Raw genomic sequence first — 20,815 nt, 5'->3', positions numbered from 1 at the left:
AAGCGACTCGGTGGTCATAGTGGTTGCCGCCCCCCGGGCCCTTTGGAGCGTCGGTTGCGAGGGGCAACGGCCCGCGCTGCGTCGATGGGAACGCCAGTTTCACCACACCACACGCCGCCGCCACTCACGGCGGGGTGCCGCCGCAGTCGAGCGTCGGCCATGGATGATGCCGGCACTCTGCATGTCAGCATGCCTGTATGGCGTGCATTTGCATTCCTAGTGGGCGTCATCTCGCCATCGCCTGCCAGGGCGTGCAGCTGCGACGACCATTGCCGCCCGCATGCCGAAACCGCCATGCCAATGCCGTCGACGCATGGCAAACCCTCCGCCAACACACACGCCCGCTGTTCGTCCCTCGCGCCCTGACACACCCTTACACACCTTGGCCGCTCGACCTGGCCGCCCGCTGGCCAAAACACGGTCCCTTTTATTTGCTTGTTGTCGGCCTGCACCGCCCGCACGCGGTGCCGTCAAAAAGCAGCAGCCATGCATCCTCGTTGCTCCGTCGACCTCTTACACAACACGGCCTAGCGTTACTCCAGGTGCCCGGAAACAAGACGCCTTCTCGTCGCTTCCGGCTAACGGCATTAGTCAGCCCCATAGTTTTTGGCCTTATTACCAGGCATACTGCACCAGAAACCTGATCACAGCCCCGCCAGCAGGGAAAGGCTTGCGTGCAACAGCGACAATACGAACCAAAGCTGAGGATGCCGTGCGATCCCGATGCTCCGCGGCGAAGGCACTGCGTTGCCAGGACATGTTGAGGATTCATGGCTGACGGAGCCACTTGGAGTAACATGTTTTGCTCTACGCTCGCTGACCATGCCTAGATGGTGCACATGTTGACAAGAAACTCCTCTCCAACAGAGACGCACATTTACACCTACTAACCAAGCGGGAAAGACCTACAGGCTACTCCCGGCACTGGAAAGTAGCCTTCCACCGCCCACCCGCCACATTCTCCACAGCAACGCTCTCTTGTCCTGCCAAAACGTCTTGAGCACACTCACAGCCCGATCCTTGTCCCCCGCTCATGGCGAGCCTGCCGTTGCAACTGAGCACCGGCACATGCACTGAACCCGTTGTCCCTTCAGGGGTCTCAAACTCTAGCACCACGCTACCATTGGCAACCTGCGTTCTGGCGCCAAAGAAGCCCAATGCTGTGCTGAACCCTGCATCGGCAACGGTCAAGTCTCCCAGCGAAGGAGCAATTCGCCAAGTAGCTCCGCCCGCTGTAAGTAGCTCGATGCCCGCCACATACTGCGTCAGCGACAACGTTGGGCCCGTTGCCCAGCCATGGGCGTGACTGATACGTGGGCTGTTTTTGTATGGCGCATAGATCAGCTCGCCCGTGGTGCTATAGCCCTCGATAAAGGTCGAGTTCGTCATGCGGGGGTCATCAAGCATGAAACCCCATTGCAAGCGCATGAGGGCCTGCGCTGCTGACGTATTGCCCGCGAGAAAGTGTGTTTGCAGTTCGAAGCCAGAGATAAAGGGCGAAACAGTGCTTCCGGCCTCGGGCGCAGGCGCACCGTACCGTGTCCATCGCCCGGCCAAACGGTTGCTAATCTGAGAGACTTGGGTTGCGTTGATAGTGAGGTTGGCCACGACAGCCCACGAGTTTCCGTCCTGCGGCATTAGCGTCGTCGTCTCATTGTCTCTGTACATGCCCTCGGCTTCGACCCAGAGCAGCTCATTGGCCGCTGTCTTGACGCGTTCAGCTGTCTCGCGCCAGCTGGGCACGTTGGCCGTGTCATTCAGCGCACCGGCAAGGTAGATGGCTTGGTTGATCGTATAGTACAGGATTGCATTGGCTTCGATGTTGTGTCCACCCATGCCAAAGCGGAGCCAATCGGCCCCCGAAGTGACGTTCATGAGACCGCTCGAATCAATGCTATTGATCGAAAAGCTCAGAGCGAGTTTGTACTGGTCCCACAGGGAACGAAGGTAAGACAAGTCGCCCTAGCAACCTACAGTTAGCCTACACACATGTCAACGCCACCGCTGAGAAAGCCTTACCGTATAAAGATAATGATCTGCAACACCAATCAGAGTGTACAGATGGTATGTAAACGAAAGGATGGTGAAGAACGGCCGGCCAGCATACGGCAGCACGCCAGTCGTCTTGTTTTGCACCGCGAACAGCGAGTTGAGCGCATTCTCAACCGATACGACGTCGTTGGTCGAAACAACAATCGCCGGCACGGCAATCGCCATATCTGTGGCCGTCAATCAGCTTTGTACAGTTCCGTCAACTCCATCAACATACCTCCGGCCCACACCAACCTATCTCTCTTGGCCCCATCAACGAGCGTACTGCTCCCCTTTGTAACCGTATAGTCGTAATACCACGTCGTCGGCGGCACATCATTCGGTCCGCCCGAAACGCTATTATTCAGGTCGAGGAGCTCTACCAGCGCATTCCCCGTGTCGGGCGAAGTCGTACACAACTGATTTGTATATGCGCCTGCGTACCAAATGCGATTCAGCAGCTCATCTACACAACGCCATGATTAGCCCGTATCCGCAACTCCTCCACCGTGTTGGCTCAAGCCGTAACACTGCCTGTACTTACCATCGCAGTGAAAGTACCCCGTATAATTGCGCAGCGCGTCGCCGCTCCAATGCGGCATGGCCGTGTACTCGACGCTCGCTTCCGCCACCTCGACGCTGCCCGTCCCGTTGTGCACGAGCGTCATGTATCTGAATCCGCCGCGCAGCTTCTCCCGCGGTGCCGTATATGTCCCTGCGCCCGTGACATGGAATCACAGCGTCTCGTCGAGGCCCGCATCGGCTGTCGCGTCGCTGCTCTTGTTGCTGATCCACAGCGAGCTTTCGGTGAAGGTGACGCCGACATATGTATCTGGCGACGACACGGAGCCAATGGCTAGACTCACGGGACCAGCAATGTTGATGCCGAAATCGTACGCTGTTGCCGCCGCGCCCGTGAATATCGAACTCCCACTACTACTACTACTACTACCACCACTGCCGTTCGCATGTGCGGTTGTCAGACTGGCCGGATCCGTCACAGAGCCATTGCTGCTGTGCACAGAGACCGGGTGCAGGACCCGCGATTTCGGAGCGAGAATATATTCTTCGTATGGGATAGCTGTTGCTGCTGCAGCATTAGAGAGCAGCAGTAAGGGTGCTGCTGGCACCCGCATTGTTGCGTATAACCACGACAATCACAACAACCAAAAAAACAGGGCAGACAGGCACCCAAACAAAAATCAATAAATATTAAACACGGAGATATAAATATGGCCCGCTCACTACCAAGAAATGTGTAATATCCACGCTTATACTACATAAATTGTCTCGGGAGACCACGTCGGTACATCTACTGACTCTACTTGTACATGCAAAACACATACTCTGATCTTTTTCCGCCCGCCTCTCCCGCCTCTCCCGCGTTCCCCACGCACCTTTTGTACTAGCACTAGTACCTCGGCCAAAAGTCCCGCTTCCCCCCCCCCTCTTCAAGCCCGCACAGAGCAATCCAATAAGAACATTTCTTTTCCTTATTTACCCCTCTCAGCATATCTAACTTCCGCTATCCTGACTCCCCTCCACACACACACACACACACACACCCACACCTAACTGATCCCAGTTGCTCGGTCAATTACACGCCGAAGAGCTGACGGATCATCAGGATGGTACTAGTACTAGTACTAGCACTGGCACTGGCACTGGCACTGGCATTGGCATTGGGGAGAGAAAGGAAGAGGGGGGAAACTCTTTCGCTGGAGTAGACATGTATGCATGCGTCATTACTGGGTGCGCGTCGGAAGCGCATGTGCTACGGAGGTGTAGACTTGCATATGTATGGGCTGTGGGCTGTAGGCTGTGGGCTGTGGGCTACGGATGCGGGCAGCGGGTGCGGATGTGGATACCCTGGTAAATGCGGGGAAAAGAAGATGGGCTACTAGCACTCAACACTGGTGGTGCTGGCTGCTGGGCTTTTTTTTTCGGCGATCGCGAGGGCGGGGGGGATACTCACAGGGACGGATGACGAGTCTGTACGTATGTGTGTGTGTGTGTGTGTTTGTGGGAGGAAGAAAAGGACTGGGTCGAAGGCTTTTCTTTGTTCATCTCTCTTTATCTGCGTATGTGTATGTGGTAATCTGCGCGCCGCGGAAGAAGGGCACCCAGGCGATGCGTGTGGGTCCGTGACGCGGGGGGGGGGGAAACAAAGATCAAGATCAAGATCGTGGAGAGGGAGACACTAACGCTGGCGATTTGGGCAGCTAAGTCGTTCTGGGCCCTACACGGCCAAGGTAAGGTAAGTATGGATTTTAAACTTTGCAAGCAGCTGGTGCCAATGCGGGAAAGTGGAAGTAAGTATCATGGGAGAGTATTCCACGTCCAATCGGAACACTCGTGTATTTCATTCTTCAGACTATTTCTTGCTTTGGGGCAACATGCCGAGGAGTCGCTCAATCTCCACTGCGGCGCTTCCACCGGCCTTGGCGCGGATCTCGTCGAGTAAGTCCCTGTCCTTTGCTTTGAAGGCCTCTTCGCCTGCCTTGACCAGCAGCCCGCACTTGGTCCACATTTCCACGCGCTCTGGTACTGACAGCGTCGTGCACTTTGGAATAAATACAGATGCAACTCTGGTGTTGCCGGCGCCGAGAATCTCGTTGAAGAACGGCTCCCAGCCAATGGGACTCTTCTTCTGCTTTGCAAACTCCTCAAGCTCAACCCAATGGCGTGCTGCCACCAGGGCGCGGAGACGGACATATGTAAATGTCTTGTCGTTGATCTTGAATTCTGACTGTACTTTTTGAGCGCGCTTGGTATGTCCGTGGCGGATGAGCTGGAACATTGTCTCGTTTGCCGAGAGACCAACGTACGTCTGGCCTGGCAATGCGCCAACAGCGGAGGCGTCTCTCGGCCCATTAAGGTCTGTTTCAAATTGTGTTTGAAGGCGAAGCAGTTTGGCTGCATCGTCTATGGCCTGGCGTTGGAAGGTGGCCGCATTGTCGCGAGAGTCTTGAAGGTACTTGGATGCTAGCTTCAATTTATCCTGCACGGCAGGCTGGTTGTCTTGCGAAAGGGCTTCAGACAATAGGAGGTTGGATCCATCCAGTCGCCGGTCGTCTTGATAGTACAGGTCCTTCAGTAAATCGCGATCTTGATCCCAAGCCGACGATTCCACAAGAGCGGTCGCGACTGGCCGGCTGTTGATGACCCGGAAGAACGAAGCGAGTGGCAGCTTCTTGCGCAACTGAAGGAGGACGTGATAGACGAGATCAGTGTCGCCTGACTCGATAGCCTTGTCAAGCGCAATATTGTCTTCTTTCATGTTGAGGAGCAGCGGCACTTGCTTGCCAGCTCTAGGTTCGTAATCGAGCAGTTCAGTCGCGAGACGAACACGGCCCTCGTCATACGCCGCGCGGGCAATCTCTTCGAAAGAGACGCCTGGTTTGCCGTGAAGCTTCTTGACAATCAAGCCGCATATCTCTTCCTCCGGGTCGGTAGACACACGAACTTTTTGCTGCGCCCAATGGCCATAGATATGATTCGCCGGTAGATGCAGGTACTCGGCTATCCGCAGCGCCAGAAGGTATTCGCTGCGGTTCGTCAGACGTTCAACGAGTTTCTCGGGTGTCATGCGACGGTATTGATCATAGCTGAGTGGCAGTCCAACTTCGTAGAAGCGCACAGCGTTCAGCACTCGCAATGTGTCGCATGTGTCAACAAAGTCGTCGGACGAGTACAGGTCCAACACCGACTTTCCGTACGAGGCGGCTTTCAACAGCGACTTTTGCCAATGAATGTTGTACTCGTGCGCAGCAGCCTTGATACAGGTATCCACGGCCTCGCCCAGGCTTGGCCGTATCAGCTGGATCAGGTCATCCGCTTTCGGGCTCTTCTGCTCCAGAAGAGAAGAGGCCTCGAGAAGGTTTGCAGCAGGCGAGTCAGACCCTAGCCTGAAGACATCGACCGCTTCGTCCGGCACTTTCTGGATGAACTCGCATACGTCATTCGTGAGGAGGCGGATGCCGTCGACGTCTGGCAGCAAATGGACCCAAGTGTCGTAGTAGAACTTTGTGGCAGCGCTCCTGGGGCCAATCAAATGTACCTCGTCCTCCCACGCCAGTGCGACGGCGTTTGAACCGCACCACTCCATGTCCTTGGGTACTGTCTTGATCTTGCTGTCGTACTCGCTGAGCTTTTCGCTCCAGTCACCGCTGACAACCCAGACCTTCCCGTCTTGCGTATAGAATGCTAGGAACTCTGCGCGCGGACTGACGCTGATGTGCATGAAGGGCCCCGCATCGAAATTCCGGTCTTCTGCTTCCGTCGCATCGACGACATAGAGCGTCGTGCCGATGGCAAGAATGACCTCGACTGAGCGTGACAGCGAATATGCAGGCGGCACGATGCTCCATGATATGACAGGGTCGGTCGGCGGGATGGCAAGGAGTTTCGGGCGCGGTTCCGTATACGACGTGACAGAGATGAGGTGGTTGTTTCCGAGCAGCGCGACAAAGCCGGTGCTATAGAATTTGCACGACACCACGCCGACATCTTCGGCATCGTGGCCAAGCGTAAAGGGCACGAAGTCGCCCTGCAGGCCGTAATAGCAGCGCACGGTGCCGTCTGCTGTGACGACGAGCAGCTTCTCGTCCTCTGACCAGCCCAGGCCTTTGATCGATCCCTTGTCCCACTGCAGCCTGTCAGCATATCCTGTTGCGGTCGCGCGCGTTCGTGTCGAGGTGCCGCACGTTGATGCTTCGGATCAGCTTGCCCGCGCAGCTGTAGATGTCGATGCTCGACTTGGACGCCCCAGGCCCACGATACGTCTGCAGCTTGTCTTCATCGCGATAGATGGCTAGTGCAGTCAGCCAAGCCCAGGCCCAACACAGCTATGCGCAGTCAATGGCAGGCAAGCGGGACATACCTACCTACAGCACCGCTGTACGGCGCCCCCACCACATGGTAGTTTTCAAGCTCGAGATCCTGGTCGAAGACGGCCTGGTAGAGCTGGATCTTCCTGTAGAACTTGTCGCCGACCTTTTCCCAGTTGGCTGTTGGCTTGGACATGTTTGGTCGCGCCTATCGGGGTATCATGGCGCAGGTTGTCGGAGGCTTGGTGCGGCCCAGGTTGGAGCTTGGGAGTCGCGGTCATAGCTCTCCGCACTCGCCGAGGCACAATACCACTCCAGGGAACTTTATCTGCGCACTTTGTCCACACGCGTGACAGTCTTCTTTGCTATCGTGATCAACTACATACTGCTATCTACTTTCGGGCCTGTGTCGCCCGCATCCAAGAAAACGCCGTCGCTCATGCATTCGTAACCAATTCCACGCCGTATCCTACCCAACTCCAAGAAAGTCATACCCCAGCCCGCAACAATCAGATGCCGTGTTCCATGATATCGTCAAGTTTCTCGTGTAGTCCAAATCGTTCAACATCGCTGCCGACCTTCTTGCGGAACATGCCCAGGTCCTTGAGGAAATTCTCCGCCTCGTGTTGCAGCTCCTGAGCCAATTCATCATGGTCGCCCTCATCGTAGCCAGAGTCAGAGTCATTGTCACTGACCTCACCATCACCGGCAACCGGCATGGATTCATCTTCATAGTCTTCGCCCATCCAGTCTTCGCTTTCAAAGTTTGGCGAGCCGAGCTCTCTGGGCGGCGGCAAGACAATGGGGTTCTTGAGTTCTCCGAGCGCGAGAGCAAGGTGGCGGCGCAGCGAGTCAATCTCTGCATGGAGGGTTGCGTTGAGCGGGCGAAGCTCCTCGACTTCCGAGGTGAGCGCCTTGATCTTTGCTGCCGACACTTGTCGGTTTTCTTCCATGAGACGTTGCATGAGGGCAACCTGCCTCTGGTACTCGTCCAGCTCGGTCGCCTCTTCCCTCTTGCGCTGGCTGGCAGCATTGACACACACCTGTAGACTTCGAATCTGTTCGGACATCTCGGCAATCTGGGCGTCTCGCTGTGCAGCCGACATGCAGTCCTGGTTGACCGAGGCACGGGTGCGGATGCGCTTGGCTTGGTCGGCATAGCGGAGAGTAGAAAGCGTCTCGTCATAGTCGGCGGGAGCCACACACGCCACCATGGCCGTCTTACTGTTTCCGCCGAGCGAGTCTTTGAGAAGCCATGTCAATACCGAATCGCGGTATGGAACTACCTCGCGAGGCCGTCGCCCCTTGGTGCCCTGCCGCCGGGGGTCTGCCAGGGCAGCGATCACACGACCCAGTGTTGTAAGGGATTTGTTGATCTGGGCTCCTTCCTTCAAGCGCGCGCCAGTGGCTTCTGTCGACTTTGCGCGTTCGGAACCCGCGAGATCGACAAGACGCATGCGTGCGGTACGCTCAATCGTCTCATCCGAGAGAAGCGAGTGGGTAATCTGCTTCAGACGGATCGTGAAGACAGCGTGGGAGCGAGACGAAGTGTCATTCATCTTGGTCGAGGCAGTCGTCCTGCTCTACATGATTGTTAGCATGTGGTCCAGAGACAAGGAAGCCAGTATACACACCATGTCGCCAATCTTCATCAGGCGCGCGACATCGGTATACGACTTGACCTCAGCCTCGGTCAAGCCCTGCACGTAGACGCCATCCTTCTGGCTCTCGCGGATCTTCAGGTACACGGGCGGGTTTGTCCTAGGCTGGAGCAAGTCTCGCACGTGCTCGTTGTAAACCTCAAAGTAGGAGACCTGGACGTGGTAGTTGGTGTTGGGCGAGGGCTCGTGTCTGATGCGGGCAAACAGCTCCTCGCAGGTTCGTGGGATCAGGCCCGGGTTCTCTGGTGTGCCCATCATGGTATAGCTCTTGCCGGAGCCCGTCTGTCCGTATGCGAAGATGCAGGTATGGTATCCAGCGAAGTTGTGGTCGAGGAACTCCTCGCCGAACGAGCGGTACACATCTTCCTGGTGGGCATAGTGCGGGTCGCTCTCGTCGTGCGACCAGTACGAGCGATCAAAGGTGAACTCCTTGTCCTCGTGGACGCGGCGCCCAGTGCTGTCGCGGATGTTGTCGGGGGCATGCAGCGTCGTCTTCTGCGTCGCGGGGTCCATGCGGATCAGGCACTTGATGCCCCTCTCCTTCTCTGGCGTGAATCAGCATCCGGGCCGCATCCATTGGGGCCTGCGGGCGTACCTCTGGGCACAAAGGCGCGGCATCGCACCACGACCTTGACATTGCCGGGATCGGCGTTGACGGGCGTAGAGGGAGACATGTGGGCATAGGAGACGTCGGACGCGCGCATCGAGGGGGCCGATGCGGTCGTGTGTAGCGGATACATTTCTGGGTCGATTGCGCCGCTTGATAAAGGGTGACGGGATTGCCTGAGATACTTGGACCGGTCAGTGTAGAGCAGGCGCATGGTAGTGTTGAGCGGGCGCACGGGTCGCGCCTGCCATGACTCGAGGGGCATTGTTTGGGCCGTGTCAACACGCCGTTGCCGGGTGCGATAACACGTCACTGCTTGGCGCCCTGCCCTCCGCGCCCTCTCACACGGCGACGCGCCGCGAGGAAGGCGGCGCGAGAGCCTCATCCATGGCGGCTCGACCAAAATGAAGCGCCCGCCGCCATGCCGTGGGCGCAAGCAGCGAGGCCGATCGTCCGCCCGTCTCGACACCATCCACACTGCGCATCCGTTGCTCACTGCTGCGCGCCGCAAGACCCTCTGCCTACGTCATCCACGCTCGACCAGTTACCCGGACTACACAAAAAGCAGCCCAACCCACCGCCAGCAGGGCCTCACTAGCCACGGCATGCCTGGCTGTACACCGCTGCCACCCCCGAAATGAGGCGTGTCAAGGGCTGACGGGCTGCGTGCTACACACGCGGGACCCAGCATACGCCTGCAGCCATGACAGCATCGAGGGAAAAACCAACAAGAGTCAGGGGCGCGCCCCTCCCCTTCGTTCATGCCTCGCCGTTGCATCCGCAGCGTTCGAGCTGGAACTTCCCGCCATGTTCTCAAGCACGGGACTGTCGTTTCACGGTCACGTTCCGAGGCGGTGCAATGGCGTGGGAGCGACTAAAAATTTCGTGGCAGAAACGTGACTGGTCGGACCTGGTCGTCGCTAGAACAGCATCGGAAATTCAAAAGCATCTTCACACCGCACTACCTGAAACGCCAGCGCTGTCCACTGCACAGCCTCGCTGACGCAATCACTCACCGATATGGCTACGGCTGCGGTGCTGAGGCTGCTGGACGGGCATACCCGACAGGCGGCTTTCGACGCCAGCCTCGCCAAGCTCAAAGCCGCACCACAGGGGATCGACACCGACGCCCTCGACATTTGCGTTCGACTATTGCCTACCAACCAAACCGACGGTGGCGCTGCGAGCTCTCTGCAGCATACGCAGCTATGGGCCGTCGTTTTGGGCCGCCTTGCCGACGAATCGTCCACAGACCGTCTCTACACGGTCGCAGAGCTGTGTCTCCACAGCGAAGCGCTTGTGGCTGCTCATCTCAAAACTGGGCTTTACACAGCCCTCTCTCGATCAAGGCACGATCTTCCACGCGAAGACCCGGAAACCCTCGAGCCCGCAAAAGCATACCTTGGGTTTCTGAAATGCTGCTTCTGGGTCCCAGGGGCGCAGAACCATATGGTCGATGCCGAGACCCTTGGTCTCCTATCCAGCTTTGTCAGTGTGGACGGGCTAGATGGGATTGCACATGACACCTTGTCCGCTTTCTTCTCAATGTTGAAAGACCGAAGAGTAGACTCACCCATCGAGCTCAACCGCATCATTGACCAGTCACTGTGGAGCCAGCTCAGCACTCTTGACGTGAAGCGTTTTGCTGCGAGATCAAGCAACATCTACCGGACGTGGTTCCAATGGATCTCGCTCGCGGCCTCTGGTGGTCTCAAGTTCGAATGCGTCAAGGACGAGCAGTACTGGAAGAAGCTGAGGCTCGGTCTCGTCAAAGGCCATGCAGATCAGCGCAAGTACTGCCTCGGCATCATTCGACAGTCTCTCCTCGCTACAACAGACTGCATTGATACCCCGTCGATGCAATACACTGCAAGTCGCACAGACCGAGAAAGCTACGATCTCTACTCGACACTCTTTGAGACGATTGTTCTGCATCGATACACTGGGCAAGTGGAAGATTCTCTCTTGTCCATGACCAGACTACTCGGATCTTCAAATGCACTTCCGTCGAAAGTCACTCCGGCTATGACAATCACCCTACTCACTGCAGCTCTCGATCCATTGATTCAAGAGAGTGTCAGGAAGACGATCGGTCGCTGGTATATGGACTTTGTCACTCAGGTAAGCAGCCATCTTTATGTTATTTTGAGTGGATTTATCCCGTCGAGGAAAGGCTGTGAATTGCGAAACAGCTGTATGGGAGAAGTTTAGCCCCAAGATGCTAATTCATTCCAACAGGGGCGTGGCGACATCAGCGGCCATATCCACTTTCTCTTCGACGGCTTTCTCCCATGGGCAACAGACGGCAGCCTCTTCACATCAACCCTTACCGCCACCCGCACCAAAACCGTTTGCGCACACGGAGAAGCGCTGGCTGCTGTCATTGCACGATTCGCATCCCATACTGAAGATAGTCCATCATTCATACCGTCGAATGACTACAGCATCCAAGAATACGACGTGGACAACCGCGGTGGCCGCGCCATCTTGTTGGGCGTGGTTCGCTTCATCATGAATGCTCGGGGTCGATTATTCCAGCCGGCGATAATGTACCTCTTGAATGGCCTCATACGAGGTCTGACGACGCGACACGAAAATTCGCTGGCGCGTCATGAGCTCGCGTCCTCTGAAGTTGCGGAGATCTTAAGTCTCGCAAGACTTCCGGGCCTTCCAGAAGTAGCGAGCGATCTGCACAGCATTCACTGCCGAAAAATATGCAGCCTTGTTCGGTCTGATTCGGGTTCCGAGATGATACCGACAGAGGAGTCTCTCCGTGATCGTTGTAGGAAGCTAGAGGAACAAGTGGATCAATCCGTGCCAGCGACCCTTTCGAATCGCAATGACAAGAAGCCGCTCTCCCTACCGCTTTTCTTGCAAGACTTACGTGAGTCAAAGCATAGCTGCATTCAAGGCCCTGCTTTTGCGCCGGCCTGCAAAGCCTTGACTGATCTACTTGATCAGGCAGATGTCGCTGCTATCGATCCCGATGAGTTGCATACCGCTTTAGCAGCCCTTTGGGAGGAGGCCGAAATACGCGACTTCATTCGACCATTCGCTGTTCATCTTCCGCCTTTGCTCTTCCACCCGACATGCATCCACATCTGCGTCGCGCAACGCCAAAATGACTCTGAAGCATCCAATGCTGACCTCGCCAATCTTCTTTCCAAAGCCATGTCCCGTCTTGCAAGGTTAGCAAAGGGCAGGTCATATGTACTGGCGGCTCTTGCAAAGGCGCTACGCAAAGCGGCTTTTGCAAACCCATCGATAATTGGTATCCTTCCCTTCGAAGAGTATATTCTGGACTTTATTAATGATCCCGCCTCGATCAGATCCGAGTTCTTGTTCGAGGTCGTGGCTGCTGAAAAGCTGCAGCAATATCTACCGCACCGAACGTACACGTCCTACTATGGATTACGAGAGTGGCATGCCTACACAGCTGTTCTGGACATGTTGCGACGTTTCCCCGAGGGACAGCTGGATGTTGCTAAAAGTATACTGGGCCGCCTGCTCCAGCCTTGGAAAGACCAGCAACCGCCAGTCGCCGTCAAAAGTCCCTGGAAAAAGACGCTGCAGCTACAGGCGATGCTGTTGCTGAGCCATTACTGCATCGTTGAGTCGGATGCAGATGGGTATCTCGACGGACTCACTCATGCCTTGACATTGGAATCATGGCCACGCTATCGTCATCTACTCGAATGGACCACGGCTCGCATCTACCGCCAGTTCCCAGGCAAGTCTTCCAGGATCATAGAGCAGCTCCAGAATTTGGATGAGCATAGCCCCATACATATCGCCAGCCTGGTCAAACTTGGCCTTCTTGTCGCGCCCTATGAGCCTGAGGACTTCACCGCCAAGCTCATGATGCAGCTCAACGCGTATTCGGCCAGTCCCAAAGTCCAGATACGCCATGAAGCCAATTTCGCGTTCCCACTCGTCTTTGATCTTTCAACCCAGAAGGGCTGGAAGAGCATCATCGAGAATCCCGCCCTTATGGCTATGGATGCTTTTATCCGACGTCTGGACAAGTTTAGCGCATCGCCGTGGACGATAAGGACATTAAAGGTCGACATTGAAGCCGACTTCACCATGGTGGGCATTTTCCAGGGACGTTATCTTTCCATTGAAACACCAGAAGATGAGGTGGTCACACACGAAGACTTCGAGGTGCTTGAATGTGATGACCAAGCAGCGCATGTCGCGCGCCCTCCCGCCCTCATACCTTTAGGAACGGGACCAGAAAAAGAGACGACCGTTGACACGCCAGCGAATGCGCCTCTCCCGACCAAGTCGACTGCGGATCAAAGCAGCCAGATCACACTGCAAACCAAAGCCGGCATCGACCTAGACAACCTGCATCCGGCGAGCGGTCCGCCAAGCATGCAAAACCAGCGCCCCGCGTCGGTGATGCTCATCGCATCGCTAATCGACAACCCTACCAACTTGGGAGGGCTTTCACGTATTTCCGAGTCGTTTGGGCTAGAGGCACTATACATTGACGACGTCAAGAAGGTTGCGCACAAGGATTTCAAGGCGACGAGTGTGCGGTCAGAGAAGCACCTTGCTATCAAAGAGCTGAAAGAAGCGGGTGTTCCTGCGTTCCTTCTGGAAGCGAAGAGCCAGGGATACGAAGTTGTCGGCATCGAACAAACGGACCGTAGTGGTATTCTGGGGTATGAAGGTGTCGATGGCGCGTACCTAGGTGACGGGGATGCGATAGAAACGGTTGGCCATCAGGACGTGGGGACGCTGCCCAAGAAGTGCTGCTTAGTGCTGGGAAGCGAGAAAGAAGGCATTTCAGCCGAGGTGCTGGCGGTGATTGACCGCAACGTGGAAATCAAGACTGTGGGCGTCACGCGAAGTCTAAGTAAGTCTCAACCTTGCAGCCGTGTTTGGGTCGTGTTTGAAGCGCATGCTAACCAGTGTGTACAGATGTGCAGACAGCAGGCGGGATTGCCTTGTATGAGTGGTGGAGGGAGTGGGGCGGGTAGCTAGGCCGCAAAGGGACACGTGGGAGGGGTTCGCAAAGACGCTTTTTCGCCAGCGTGTAGTAGTAGCGCTCTTCCACCACGGCCTGAAACTATCTCAACTGCTCTCTGAAAGACGAACCGCCTTTAATCTCCAAACAGCCCTTTCAGATGACGGCCAAACCACACGCTGCCTGTTTCACGCAGGGCTGCATCAGTAGCTGGATCGGCGTCGTGCTACGCGAGCTCATTGCACTTGGTCTTTTCGCAGCCTTGGGATTGCTCACCTCGCAGCCTCGTCATGTTGCGATGCAGCCCCCGGAGCAGGGCACCACTCATCTACTATATTCACAACACCCTCGCCTACCCTTGGTTGCAGCGACAGCAGCAGCTTACTCAGGGAAGCAGCAGGTGGGCTGGGCGGTATGAAACATTGTGTTTCGCGCACGCCAGGAGGCGTATAGTCGCACGCCGTCCACATACATGTCCAAAGGTGAGTTAGGTTTCGTGACAGGTGAAGTTTACGTAGCTGGCCATGGGCGACGCTAAGTATGAGGCGTTCGGTCTGGACGCGAACCGTACCGCTAAGGTCACAACGCGTCCATGCCAATCCATCGCAATGCACGATGCATCGCCAAGGTGCTCTGCATTATCGACAACTATACCACAGCATGTAACGAAGCTGGGCAACGCGCCGGAGCTGCCTTGCTGTTGGACACAGGGCCGCCAAGTCGGGCACCGGCTGAGGCATCCTCCCCCGGTCTCCCCGCCAAGTGTGGTGAAACAGCACTCAAACCCATCCTTTCCCGCGCCAATCCAGCTAGCCCCTACTTGGCCCCAAGATTTCGCACAGAAGCCCAGCCGTCACTCGCTCCAGTACGCCTGGCCGTTTCAATCAAGCAATACGTATCCCCACTTAAGCCTTCAGGCTCAAGGCATCCAAGCTCGTACAAGCATCAGACCGCCGCAAGGTCGAACGCCAAGATGGGGCTGGTACAGTCACTGAAACCCCATCCCAGCACCCTTGGGTGCGAGCGCGGAGATATAATGCGTGCGCTTCTCACATCAGGTCAAAGATGAATGGAACCAGACTACCTCATCAAAATGCCTTTCATGAACACCAAGGGCGCGACTACGCTCGGCCACACGTTCAGGTACCATGGACTTTGAACCAGAGCTGCAGCTGGCCAATGACTAACGCGAGCCAGAAACTTCGACCAAACCATCATTACCATCAAGGTCGGTCGAAAGGACTGCAATGAGTCTTTCAGCTGCCATCGCGAACTCTTGCGGAGATGCTCGACATACTTTAGCACATGCTTGGAGGAGAAGAGCGACTCGCCTTACAGCAGCCCCGCCACTGCGCTGGAGCTAGAGGACACCAACCCAGACGTTTTCGATGCCTTTATGCTCTGGCTTTACACTGGCTTTATTCCGCACCACCTTATCGAGGGCGGCAAGGAAGTCCATCCTCCCACACATGCTGTCCACGTCAATGGAAGCGATAGCACCGCCCCTACCGAGCATGGCGAAAGCGACGACGTGGATACCGCATCATGGGGCATTGCTCTAGAAGATGACACAACTTCAGAAAGCGCTCCAGCAGCCCCTGAAACGACGGCTAGTTCTGAAGCTGCGAGTGCAGAGAAGGTACCAGGAGAGGCCGAGGCTGAAAAGGTTGCGGTAGCGCCACCCCATCGCAACCCAGCAGAAAAGCCCGAGATACCAAAGGAGACGCTGTGCCCATGCTGCTCGCGACCGTACAAATGGAGGGGGTTGGAAGGCTTCTTGGAGCGCCGTTTCGTCTCTCTCTACGTCTTTGCGCACCGATACTCGATTCCCCGATTACGCCGTGCTGTGCTTCTCGCCTGGCAGACCAACGACGAAATTCTGCAAGTCATGCCAGACCACAGCAACGTCATCGCCGCATACGAGAGCCTCCCTCCCGACTCGGCTCTCTGCAGGTATTTCCTCGACATGTACTCCGTGTACTGGAACCCCGATCGTGACGACGAGCGCATGATTTCCTTACGAAGCCAGCTTCCACAGGCGTTCCTATTCGAGCTAGTCACCATGCTAGCTCGAGGCGAGCGCCCCAAGATGGAGAAGGAGTGGTGTGAGTTCCATGAGCACGAGACGGAAGAGGAAAAGAAGTCTTGCCTAGATGATCTAGCCAAAGACCCGGTAGCAAGCAAGGCCCTGCGACGCATCAAGGATAGCAAGGGCTGGAAGGGCCTGGTGCTCAAGAAGGGCAAGCGATGATGACATTTACGACAACTCATTTGCGAGCATGGCAATCGGGAGGCGTAGCATCGGCGTTTGGAGCTGCACACATTGTGCGCATAGCAGTATAATCAATCAACCAATCTTTTCCCCTTTCTCACTCTTTTCGCCATGTCTTGTGTGAGATGCATTTGGCGGTCTCAATAATAGCAGCCGGCACGCGCCGCGACACGGTGATTTTCACCAGGCTGACCGGCCGGCCGCAACGCGGGCGACGAACACGAGACCTCATGACCAAATAGCAACTCAGCTTCAGCCTGGTCAGCACATGCCCTTACGACCATGGCCAACTCTACGCCAACTTTCCATTACTTGGAATGCTGCGCAGCTTTGTGTGCATACCATGTGGCGGACTTGGCGCGATGCCATGTGGTGCAATGAAGATGTCCAGCAGACGACTTGGCATCCCTAGCTGACCTTCAGCTAGAGGCCACAAAAACTCTTCCAAACATATCCACTATTTAATAATGTATAGACGAGGATACCGTGATTTTCTCCAGGGTCGCAGTGGGTAAAAAGGACCAAAAATAGCCATGCGACGGTAACTGACATGGATACAGACTTCTTTCGGTGCGGAAATTTATCATGCATGCTGGTCAGCTTACATACAATCAATGAACTCTATCATTCTTGCGAACCTTGTCTCGTAGGTACCCTCATTGAGCCTAGCCAATGGAAAACTGCAGTTGGAGATCCGTTGTCCTGGTAGCAAATTCCCGCTTCGTGGTTCACGCGGAGCGTCATACAACGGCTTTACTTGGAGTAAAGCTAGTACTTACAGTAAGTAGAGCGGGCAACAATTGGCTTCCTGCTGCTTTCAACGATACTCGGGCACTAGTTCCAAAACCCCCTCCCTCCCCTCTTTACACGCGCTACCGGCGTTGCTGCTCGTATAAGAGGTCATGGCGCATGCTTCTTTGCTGCCTGTTTCTAAAGATATCGCCGTACGTAGCAGAAGCACGTGGGAACGCCATGTATACGAGGAAAGCGATGGATCCCCGCAACAAGTCTGAGGTCAGCTAGACAGCGGCTCCCGTTTGCTCTAGCGCACGAGGCAACCCGGCAGAGTGAAAGTTGGAATGCGGAAAGGCTAGGGTAGCGTTGGAGATGGAATAAGCTGGTATCTGACCATACACACACACATACATACATACACACCGCTCAGCTTACTTGGGCGGGTGTGTATGTATATAGTCTCATGCCCTTCTCAGCTTCTCTTAAGTTGTGCTATCGCTTCTTTACGATCGCTTTGAGTACATACGAATAACTGTTACATCCTTACATACATACATCCTTACATACATACATCCTTACATACATACATACATACATAATTACTTACTTAGCTACACACACACACACAAACGCCTTTTGGCCAAATCTAAACCGGGTATCCACAATGAAGACCTTGATCCTGGCCCTCGCCTCCCTTCTGGCCCTCGCCTCGGCCACGCCTACACCAAATCAACCGTCGCCTCCAGCCACATGCCCCAACTGCAACCCAAATCCCGGCTCGAATTTCTGCGACATCACCACGTCGTGCACCGTCGTGTCGGCTCATCCAGACATCAAGCACGCGCCTTATTATTGTGCCTGCCGCGCGGGTTACCGTATGTGAAATTCTCCTCTTCCTCCTCCTCCTCTTTTTTTTCTGCGCTTCCCATACTACACTACATCACAGTAGACTACACCAGGGCAGCAAAGAAAGAAAGAAAGAAAGAAACGAAGAAGAAGATGCGGAGCTAATATATCAATATAGGTGCCAACGGCTGCGACGCCGGCGACTCGACAATCCAATGGCGGCTGCCGTGGCCCGCGTCCGACCGGGGCCCCAGCCAGGAGGGCCGTGTCTTCGTCAAGCCAGGTGTTGTATGCGACACGCTCTGCAATGACCCGTATGCGGGCGTCAATGCGTGTTCTGAGGTCACTCAGATGGATAAGTGTCTCTAGGGTGTTTGTGGGGTGAGAGAGAGAGAGAGAGAGAGAGAGTGAAGGTGAGAAACGCGATATGGTGCTGATTAGGGATTGAGCGTGTATCCTTGCTTGTGTGTATGTTCCGTGCGAGGAGAGTGTGTAATGTCTGAATTTATAATGATACATGGTATGAGCTGTTGTGGGATACGTGCGTGCTGTGAAGTGTGGTGTTGTGGTGATGCGGAGTGTTTGGCGGGTGATGATGGTGTCGAGGCATGCGTGGGGAGAGGAGGGCGCGCAGTGTCGTGCTCTTGCATGTGATTAGCGTTGGAGACTGACTTGAGCGATTATCTTTCTTGCTTCGGCACAACTTGTACACTGGTATTTCTTACGCGACATCTCATGCAGCGGTGAATGATGTCCTGGCGTTGAGGCACGTCTAGCTGTCTCGTTGTGTCGTTGGAATGCACGGAGCGATACCGAATACGACTAGCATGGCACCAAGACGAGCACAACTGGTGTTCGGCGCTATAAGTAAGTACCGGGATTGGTGAACTACTGCAATGCACGACGAGTACTGTTCGAGTGCGTCGATCGCGCATGGCTTGAAATAAGACTGATCAGAGTAAGAAAGGCTGAAGTGTAGAGCTGGCAATGGCATATAATAGCCGTTTCCAAGTCGTACTTACGTAGAGATTTGGTGGTCGAAGCAATAACTAGGCTCTGTGAACGACACGGCTGTGGTCAACGTCTCAGTCGCACGTCGAGTCGGAACAAAGCAACACCGTAAACACATAGCTGGATATCCTGATCAAAGGAATGTATCTACCAAATCCCAACCCTTGCTGAATTCGTTGCACAGCAGAATGCATCGAGGAAATGCTATACTTAGTGATAGGACGTGCTACTCCAGCCGTCGCGCTATGTTGAAACCAGCTATAGGCTTCCCCTTCACTGCACTATCTGCCTACTACATTACATGGCTATCATGGATTCCTGGCTCATATTGCTACAACGAGATACACCTCTCTCTCTCTCTCTCTCTAGCATCGACTCATTGAAATCATCATTCTATGAGCCCTCCTCCCACCCGTCGCCATCACCCATGGAGTCTGCTCCTAGAAAGCGCATACCCATATCCAAAGTAGCCTCGACACGAACCCGCAAACGACGGCACGTATCCGAGGCCATGATAACACCACTGCAAACGCCATCGCCATCGCCTTCACCACGGCATGCTCAGTGCGTACACACTCCTCACCGGCTACCTTTCATCCCAACCCCATCTCCGGGCCCAACCCCGTTTCCCGCGGCACCCGCCAGCCAAGACGACAGCGAGCTCCTCGACCGCATCCACTCAGGCATCCAGTACACGCACGAGCAGCGCCGCGCGCGCAACCCTGTCGCGCAAACCACGCGCTTCCAAATCAGCACCACGGAGGCTTCTTCGCGCACCGCGCTCTCGCTGCTCCGGCGCCACGCCACGCTCATCGCTGCAGCGCCTGGCTTCGAGCTGTTTGAGCTGGGGATCCCGCGGCCGGACTGGGTCCGCGAAGGCGACTTTCTCGGGCTCCATGATCCGCAGTGGTGGGTTGGCAGGACGGCGGCGGAAATCAAGGCTGGGCCGCTGGCTGACGAGCAGGATGTCAGGAGGGCGCGGGCATATCTCAAGGGCCAGGAGACGAAGAGGGGGAGGAGAAAGGGGTTGACGGGTCGTGAGAAGGAGATTGGGTGGAAGTTGGTGGAGGGGTTGAGGGGGGCGGGAGGAGGGGTCCCAGTTGGAGGCTGATAGCCGTGGCGGGGATGTGGGTGTGGGTGAGGGTGGGAAGGTTTGGGTGGGAAGAGAGTGGGAGTGAGTACGAAGATGATGATTAGGTGTGAGACTAGTGTGTAAGAGTGTAGTCCTACATGTAAGCCAGTTGGAAGAAAGGTGTTGGGGTTATTGAAAATATCGCAGCACATATGGTAGGACATGATTGTTCCAAGCCATTCTAGCTGCATCACTAGAACATATCAGGATCTTCCACTTCGGGCCCAACCATCGTCAGAATCAGCATATAGTTAATGTTCAATCCAACCATTCACAAGAGCAAAGCCAGTCACCCAGTGTCACTGCAGAAGAAGAATATGAGAACATCATCGGTGGATTTGAATATATACATCAAAAGTGCAGCACTGCCGCGAATATAAAAGTCGAAGAAATGGCAAACAAGGGAGTGGCAAAAGGCACAGTCCAACCATTCGTTTTTGTAGTCCAGAAACCTCATTGTTCCTTTTGTCGGTGGCGACATGGGACTCGTGAGTGTCCTTGGAGACGTCAAGAGAAGTCGCATTTAGTTGCGAAGAGAGTTGCGGAAAGCAAGGCGGCCGCGCTTGTTCTTCTTGCCGCCGTTGCAGTTCTCAGCGCTGTGAGCAGCGCCGGCGCCAGCAGTGGACGGCTTGGGGAAGCCGCCACTGGGGAAGCCACCGTTGGGGAAGCCGCCGTTGGGGAAGCCACCGCTGGGGAAGCCGCCGTTGGGGAAGCCA

General features: G+C 55.5%; 7 protein-coding genes across 7 annotated transcripts; 4 read left to right on the top strand and 3 right to left on the bottom strand.

Annotated features, from left to right (window-relative positions):
* Nucleotides 1-912: 912 nt before the first annotated feature.
* On the bottom strand, nt 913-3,167 carry SETTUDRAFT_154122 (glycoside hydrolase family 78 protein; the record flags this gene model as incomplete). Its single annotated transcript, XM_008027647.1, has 5 exons — nt 913-1,962; nt 2,020-2,219; nt 2,270-2,497; nt 2,576-2,703; nt 2,770-3,167. 5 exons carry the CDS (start codon nt 3,165-3,167, stop codon nt 913-915), a joined length of 2,004 nt encoding a protein of 667 aa, XP_008025838.1.
* A 1,238-nt stretch (nt 3,168-4,405) lies between these two features.
* Nucleotides 4,406-7,067, bottom strand: SETTUDRAFT_136246 (uncharacterized protein; the record flags this gene model as incomplete). The annotated part of the gene is made up of 3 exons (XM_008027646.1): nt 6,918-7,067; nt 6,738-6,844; nt 4,406-6,679 (listed from the first exon to the last, which is right to left on the bottom strand). Exons 1-3 carry the CDS (start codon nt 7,054-7,056, stop codon nt 4,406-4,408), a joined length of 2,520 nt encoding a protein of 839 aa, XP_008025837.1. The 5' UTR covers nt 7,057-7,067.
* A 302-nt stretch (nt 7,068-7,369) lies between these two features.
* SETTUDRAFT_87699 (uncharacterized protein) lies at nt 7,370-9,195 on the bottom strand (the record flags this gene model as incomplete). The annotated part of the gene is made up of 3 exons (XM_008027645.1): nt 7,370-8,443; nt 8,495-9,066; nt 9,117-9,195. The coding sequence occupies 3 exons, from the start codon at nt 9,193-9,195 to the stop codon at nt 7,370-7,372; spliced, it is 1,725 nt and encodes a 574-aa protein (XP_008025836.1).
* A 953-nt stretch (nt 9,196-10,148) lies between these two features.
* SETTUDRAFT_171582 (uncharacterized protein) lies at nt 10,149-14,277 on the top strand (the record flags this gene model as incomplete). The annotated part of the gene is made up of 3 exons (XM_008027644.1): nt 10,149-11,249; nt 11,367-13,992; nt 14,058-14,277. The coding sequence occupies 3 exons, from the start codon at nt 10,149-10,151 to the stop codon at nt 14,114-14,116; spliced, it is 3,786 nt and encodes a 1,261-aa protein (XP_008025835.1). The 3' UTR covers nt 14,117-14,277.
* An 843-nt stretch (nt 14,278-15,120) lies between these two features.
* Nucleotides 15,121-16,465, top strand: SETTUDRAFT_163361 (uncharacterized protein). Its single transcript, XM_008027643.1, has 2 exons — nt 15,121-15,246; nt 15,301-16,465. The coding sequence occupies exons 1-2, from the start codon at nt 15,197-15,199 to the stop codon at nt 16,352-16,354; spliced, it is 1,104 nt and encodes a 367-aa protein (XP_008025834.1). The 5' UTR covers nt 15,121-15,196; the 3' UTR covers nt 16,355-16,465.
* A 1,309-nt stretch (nt 16,466-17,774) lies between these two features.
* Nucleotides 17,775-18,325, top strand: SETTUDRAFT_19945 (uncharacterized protein; the record flags this gene model as incomplete). The annotated part of the gene is made up of 2 exons (XM_008026779.1): nt 17,775-17,985; nt 18,135-18,325. 2 exons carry the CDS (start codon nt 17,775-17,777, stop codon nt 18,323-18,325), a joined length of 402 nt encoding a protein of 133 aa, XP_008024970.1.
* Nucleotides 18,326-19,625: 1,300 nt separating this feature from the next.
* Nucleotides 19,626-19,946, top strand: SETTUDRAFT_77346 (uncharacterized protein; the record flags this gene model as incomplete). Its single annotated transcript, XM_008026978.1, has 1 exon — nt 19,626-19,946. A coding segment is annotated over one exon (321 nt), but the record flags the coding sequence as incomplete, so codon positions are not given.
* Nucleotides 19,947-20,815: the final 869 nt, after the last annotated feature.

Source organism: Exserohilum turcica, assembly GCF_000359705.1.
Source record: "Exserohilum turcica Et28A unplaced genomic scaffold SETTUscaffold_2, whole genome shotgun sequence".
NCBI lineage: Eukaryota > Fungi > Ascomycota > Dothideomycetes > Pleosporales > Pleosporaceae > Exserohilum > Exserohilum turcicum.
The sequence above is the reverse complement of the archived record's forward strand: the minus strand, read 5'-3'. Positions and strand labels throughout refer to the sequence as shown.